Below are 6,640 nucleotides of genomic sequence, written 5' to 3'. Positions count from 1 at the left end.
CACTAACTGTAAAAGGCTAAAAAATGGCTTACACAAAAATTTGTGGTAATGACTATGCTTTAGTGCTCCACAGGAAAGTGGTGCCAATAAAGACGTTTCAGTGGATGAAATCGGTTGCAAGCTTTGCCATAGAGGGCATCACTTAATCTTCACAAAGCAATGAGAACTGGTTCTTTATTTTTCAGCTGCTTTCAGTTTTAGTAAGAAAGTGGAGATGCCCCAGTGCCTGCAGAGGCAGCACAGCAAGGCCATAAACACTGGGACTTTGGTCACACAGGGTGTCTGACAAGTGTGACATTTGTCCTCACATGTACTTGGCATGAAGACTGTGTAACTGCCCCCATTAATGATAGATATATTGCTAAATTCTGGCCAAAGTAACCCTGCCTACCTAACCATCAGTAACTATTAGATAATTCTCTCAAACGTGGAATTAAGGCCATCAAAACTCCACAGGAATTTGATTTCTCTGTAAGTGTTTCGATCTAAAAAGTTTACTCAGTTTTCTGAGTAAACTTGTTTAACCTAAGAAATGCAGTGACTACAAGACCTTTTTCATTTCTAATGAAAAAGAAATTTCTCCTTCAATTCCTCTCCTTCTCCTTCAGTTTCTACTTCACCTCCAATATTAATATAGCACATCTGAAGTGACTTCAACAAGAAGAGATCAAGTCTCACACCCAAATACCCCACCCAGCAACCTACTGGGTATTTACAGAGGACATCCAAACTCCTTCAGGAAGAAGGACACACAAATTGTCCATCCAAGACTGTGACACATTCAAAACTTGAAACTGAACTGATCTAGACAAGAAAGCAAAGCTACTTTATAGTCTGTGATTCAAGTTCCTGTGCCCAGGAGTGCTCATTTTACAAAATGCAGCCTGCAGGGAAGTACAGACAGCGCTGAGAGCAGATGTCAGCCTGGGACAGTGTCCTGCTGGCCACCCCTCTGCCAGGGACTCCATCCCCAGCCAAGTCCAGCACTGAAGGATAATTCACTCATGAGCCTCAGCTTTTGGAGAGCAGGGGTTGGTAGCTACAGCTTTGTGGGGAAGTGCTTCAGCTGTCACAAACTCCTACTGAAAATGCTGCAGACAAGCCCACAACCACCTCCTCACACAAAGGCATTTTGAAACAGCACTCAAAAATGGGTACACAGTGTGCTAGGCTGCAGAGGTTCACAGCCATTCTGACACTATTAGCATTCAAGAAGACTAAAACGTGCAATGAATCTTGGAGGATTACAAGTAATGCTCATATTAAAATAATTGAGTGATCTTAACTATTTGATTCAATAATTGGGCATACTTAATACTGTACTTGAGCTGTTCAAAGGCTTGTTCCTTCAAAGACAAAATAGTAATGATTTCACCAGCCATTTCAAGTGAAAGCTAAACAGATGATAAACAGCATTCACTCTAAATTGATGCAATCATTTATTTATTTATTCACTTAATTTCTTCAACTGGGAACAGCTCAGGCCTGGTTGTGGCGCATCCTCTGTATGAAAAACCCAAGTGAGAAGGCTTTGTGCTTCTGGTTTTTTAAAATTTATTATTAGCAGTAGCATTTCTATAACTGCAAAGAATGGGCTGTATTAAAACAGTGCAAAGAACTCATGTAAACATCCACAAATAACCCAAAAATGAGAAAGTCACTGACAACAAACACAAAAGTGTGCACCCATGCTCAGAACTCCTTCTTTGTCAGGGTGTGCTCTCAGAAGTGTTCACTGTCATCACTTCCCCAAAACTGGAGAAAACAAAACCATAACTTCTGCCTCCTGAAAAGACTGAGATAACACGTGGGGGTTTCTATCATGAGATAACAATTTGTCCTGGTACAACCCAGAAAAGTAATTTAACATTTACCAGAAGAACCATCAATGCTTCTTTGCATGGATGTTACTCAAAATAAGGAGAGAGCCTTTGGAGCTTGATCAAATATTTTAGTGATACTTTAAGAAATAACTTTTGACAGCAGGCAAAAGTATGTGTATCTTTTCATTGCTTGCTAGTGTCCTCTGGATATTTCAAATAATATTAAGTATGCAAAGTTAATTTGAAATTATTAGGAAAAATCCTAAGCTGTAATTAACAATATAACCTCTTGTCCAATTTTCAAAAAGAAAGTTAAACTCAAATTTAGGGGGAGTTCTCTACAGTTTCTCCAAGTACTGGAAAGTCAAGCCAAGACTTGTTTGTGGTGATAGAAACTGGAGGCAAAGGTTACATTTAAGCACCTTGAGACAGTCACCATTTGAAAGCACTGCTAAAGATCAACTCAGCCACTTACTGTGATTTTGGTAGCTTTGTTCAGAACATTTACCCATTCAACTAGGTCCTGCTGATCATTGGCTTGTAGAAAGTATTTTCTCATCCCTGCATTCATAACTGTTAAAAACCATTATGAAAAGTTAACAACACTGAAATTTAAAAGCAAACTTAATATCATTATGAAAATATTTGATTTCAGATGAAAATTCCATTTAAAGTATTTAAGTGCTCTGCTGTGTTTCATTTTAGAAAGTCATCTTAAGGTACATAAATCCACTTGATTGCTTTTTTCTAAAAAAACAGTAATTTAGGCTCTCCACTTAAATGGCATGATACTAACTTTGAAAATTGATTTTTCTGTCTTGAATTTTATCAAAATATTCTACAGTTCCATTTCCTCTTTCTCAATTTCCCCATGCAACAAGTTTTATACCTGGGGACTTCTACAATTCTTCCTTTTAATCCTCTGCCCAGAATCTGTTATCCTTTGTGTCATTATGAACATGACTATGGTCACTGATTTACTTTTTTTAAAAAATATTTTAATTGCTGGGAAAATCAGTATTAATTACTAAGTATATGATGCACAGGACCAAACAACTTTAAGACAGCTACAACACAAATATTATTTTACTTTAGTGACTTGGCAGAGAAACATATTTTAATGAGTTTACATCTCTACCTCACATCCCCTGGCATTCTTCATCAAAAAAGGACAAACACATTTCAGTGTAACAGCAAAACAAAAAAATCATGGCTAATTCTTGAAATAGGTTTTATGGTTGTCAAAACCATTTGAATATAAAGACAGTAAATTTGTATTTTTCCTCTACAAAGTATGAAAACTCTTTCATAAATTAGAGATATTTAATCCAGCATCTTGGATCACTAAGGTGTTTTAGAGCTGGCCCACTGACAGAAGAAACTTTAGAAGTGCTGAGGACAAAGCCCTCCGCCGATGTGCAGAGGAATCTGTAATCTGTAGATGGCACTGAACTGACACACCAGGTACTTGCCTAAAACCAGGAGGAGCTTTAGGATTATCTAAAGCTTCAGTAATTTTAAACAAATTTAAACCTAGAAGGCACCCCAAGAATTTTTTTTTTTGTGCAGCATCAGAAGCTGAAATTTGACTTAAGAGCATTGGCTGAGAGTATTTTTAGATCAATTAAATCAACTCTTTCATCAGGAAAACAGATTTCAATAGTTAAATTTCTTGTCTTCCCAGCTGATAGGCAGGCCATGTTTCTGAAAACAACTGTCATTACTTATTAATGCCTCAAAAATTTCAGACATCTGAAAAAACAGCTCTCACCTACTCCTCATTAAGCTGCAATATGAAAAAACACAAAAACACCTTATGAGGAAGCCAACATTTCCATCATACTAAAGAAGAAAGTCAATACAAGGTATTTTTTAAACACTCCCAGCTGTAGCTGGTAGCAGAACTGCAGAACATTCTCCTTGCTCCAAATGTCTGAAGAAGACACTTGATGCACACAGCACAAGCCAAACTCACCAAAACAGAACTCTGCCTTTGGCCTCAGCTTAGTTGCATCGCTAACCTAGAAGGGAAATTCAGATTATAGATGTCACAAAATACACATCAGATATCACAAGTTTTATTCTCTTTCAAGGGGGTAAATTCAAAGATTAGCAGCACAGCAAGGTGGTTAGGCATAATGATAAAGAGAACTAAAAACAAACAAAAATGAAAGACAAAAAAGGAAGATGGGAAGATGCAGTACTGACAACAAAAAATGCAAAGGAAGAATGAGAAATGAGCAGACAGACAAGAAAAGGTCAAGTATTTCTCTCCATTTATTTGTTAATGCAGTATCTGCTACAAATCTCACCACGGAAACTTTCTTAGTTCACAGTTCCCTTTCAGACATATTTAGAACTAACTGCATACACAGTGTAAAGGACTAAATATGTTTTAGAAATTTTTCTGTCCTGTCTGTTAAAAGTCACTATTCCTTGCAAGGTATCACACCCAAAAACATCTTCCCCTTCATGAATGACCTGTCTTTTTTCCAAGTCCAATGGGAATTTGAATACTCATAAAGAACTGAAATGTCAATTTTATGAGCACAAAGAGCTGGTGTTTGACATCACTAAACAAACTTAGACAACACGGTAATTAATCTGTTCTTATTTTAACCCGAACCTATAGAAGTGTTTTAAACCCTTCTCTAATTCAGGAGTATCACAGAAGCAAAAGGAGTAAATGGCATTTAAATTTGTCTGACGTTGAGGCCCTTGGTAGTTACCACCAAGAATTTAATGAGTGTCTCACATATTAATTATCTTACCTTTGAAATATAGGTAAGTTTAATGGCTCCAACAGGTGGAGATCCAGAGGGAAGATTCTGAAACAGATCACATATGTTACAAAGTGAAACTAGCTTATTCTCATGCCACAATCAGTGTTTATGCATAAAAAGCAAGTAATTCCACAAACAAACAGAAAATCCTACATATTTTTATAGACAATGCACAATGTATGCTTGAAACAGGATCTAAACTACTTGTTTATTATACACACATCTGTTAACTAAAAACAGAAAGACTGCTAGAAACAATACAAATAGTAATTGTTTCAGAGGTTTATGTATTTTACTAGAGGAAAAAGGATTCTTGTGGCTCTGCATCCAGGAAATCCGGAAAGAATACTTTTTCCTTAACAGATGTTGGAGTCTCTTGTACTTTGACCAGGGCAGGAGGAAGGGACAAGAAGTGACATTCATCTATTAAGTCAGATACTTCAAAGGCCATCTCACATATTTTCCAATCACTTCAGGGATTTAGGAAGGCCTTCACATATTTACAAGAACTCTGCAGTTCTTCAAAATTACTGCAGTGGGAGGAAATCAAGAAGTTTCAATTCTCCTCCTGCAAGAAACCTTTTCATTCGTGCATGTAAAATAAAAGGCCTAACCTAGGCCTGGGTGTGCACAGCAAATATCATTAAGTCTTAAAACTTCTGAGGAACTGCAATTTCTACAGCACTTCAAGATTTTGTCCACATGCCCTGCATTGCTTCTTTTCACTCAGATCAAATGTTTGAAGTCTGTGCTACTTGCAGAAATTCTTTTTCTCCTCAGTGAGAACTACTAAATGCTTCAGTCACAAGTCACATCCATCGAGCTGCACCTCATTTACATTTTGTTTTTGCTGGTTCCTTTGAACAGCAGACTGATGCTTTTAACTCTGCTGCTCCTGGCAGAAGGGTACATGGATATCCAGGTCAGCTGACCTGGATCCTGTGCTCTCACTGTCTCTGTGCCCAAACCTTCAGCAATTATCTGCTCTTCCCTCTGCTAGGAAACACAGGGATGCAGGCACTTTGTAGCTTTTATCTAAAGGCTGCTCTCCATGCCAATGGATACAAGCTGTCCTCACTCATACACCATCCATGCTGGACTGCAATTGCAGGGCTCATTAAAAATTGGTTTTCAATGACTGATTCTACTGAAAGCAATGTGTAATGCAAGGAAAACCACACACTGCCACATATGGTTAAAGGTAAATTTAAAAAAATGTGTGATTTGGCTCATCTGGTTATATTAACCCGATTTACAATTATTTCATTTACACAATGATTTTTTTCCCCCAGCTTCCAGGTCCATGATATTAAACCCCACCTTTTTTTTGTGAATTTGTTAGAAAACCCAAAATTGAGACAAACCAGGAAAGCCCTGGCAGGACCAGCTCACCTGTGGGTTATCCATGTACCACACCAGGTTGTCCTCCTGCGTGTCCAGGATGAAGTACCGCCGCAGGAATTTCCCACTATTCTCATTTTCCTCAATGTCTAAGAAACCACAGATGCGATTCTGGCGATCCACATAAGGCATTTCTGACCCTGGACATCACACTGCACAACAAAAAAGCACAGGAGGTAAGCAAAGTTCCTTGTTGCTAATTTTAAGACTGCTCAGTGCATGACATTTTGAGCAGTTTCAATCAGTAGCTTCAAGAAGTTTCTACGGAAGGGTAAGTGAAGCGTAGCTGCTCCCCACACCACCACCACTGCATTTTCAGACAGGACTTTCATACTTTGCAGTGTGTATTTAGCAGATCCAACAGCCTAAGTGTAAAGTTACAAGTGGGAAGCAGCAGATGAGCATCAAGGCTTTGACAAGATCACTGAAAAATAAAGGTTCTCCTTCACAGCATGCACAAAATTGAGACAGCAGTGGGGTTACACTTCCTCCTTTGACATTGCCTCTCACGGCCAAGGAAGAATCGTTGTCAGGAGCTCCACTGCCCAACATAATTTTTCATATCTAGCTTATGCAAATGCAATAAAAAAGCTTTTAGAAACATTGTTCTCATTTTTCTTCTGTCCTACAAAA

At 38.1% G+C, this 6,640-nt stretch overlaps 1 protein-coding gene across 4 annotated transcripts in view; it reads right to left on the bottom strand.

Annotated features, from left to right (window-relative positions):
* PLEKHA1 (pleckstrin homology domain containing A1) overlaps nucleotides 1-6,178 on the bottom strand; it is a 17,936-nt gene extending 11,758 nt beyond the window's left edge. For 3 of the 4 annotated variants that reach the window (XM_005424498.3, XM_005424497.3, XM_005424496.3), the window contains exons 1-4: nucleotides 5,999-6,178; nucleotides 4,595-4,651; nucleotides 3,799-3,844; nucleotides 2,299-2,396 (exon numbers count right to left, since the gene is read on the bottom strand). In XM_005424498.3, coding sequence (XP_005424555.2) covers nucleotides 2,299-2,396; nucleotides 3,799-3,844; nucleotides 4,595-4,651; nucleotides 5,999-6,139 — 342 coding nt within the window. In that variant the 5' untranslated portion in view covers nucleotides 6,140-6,178. The remainder of the gene's footprint in view (nucleotides 1-2,298; nucleotides 2,397-3,798; nucleotides 3,845-4,594; nucleotides 4,652-5,998) is intronic. The other variant, XM_031059888.1, reaches the window with a different exon arrangement.
* Nucleotides 6,179-6,640: the final 462 nt, after the last annotated feature.

The sequence above is a fragment of the Geospiza fortis genome, unplaced genomic scaffold (assembly GCF_000277835.1).
Source record: "Geospiza fortis unplaced genomic scaffold, GeoFor_1.0 scaffold452, whole genome shotgun sequence".
Taxonomy (NCBI): domain Eukaryota; kingdom Metazoa; phylum Chordata; class Aves; order Passeriformes; family Thraupidae; genus Geospiza; species Geospiza fortis.
The sequence above is the reverse complement of the archived record's forward strand: the minus strand, read 5'-3'. Positions and strand labels throughout refer to the sequence as shown.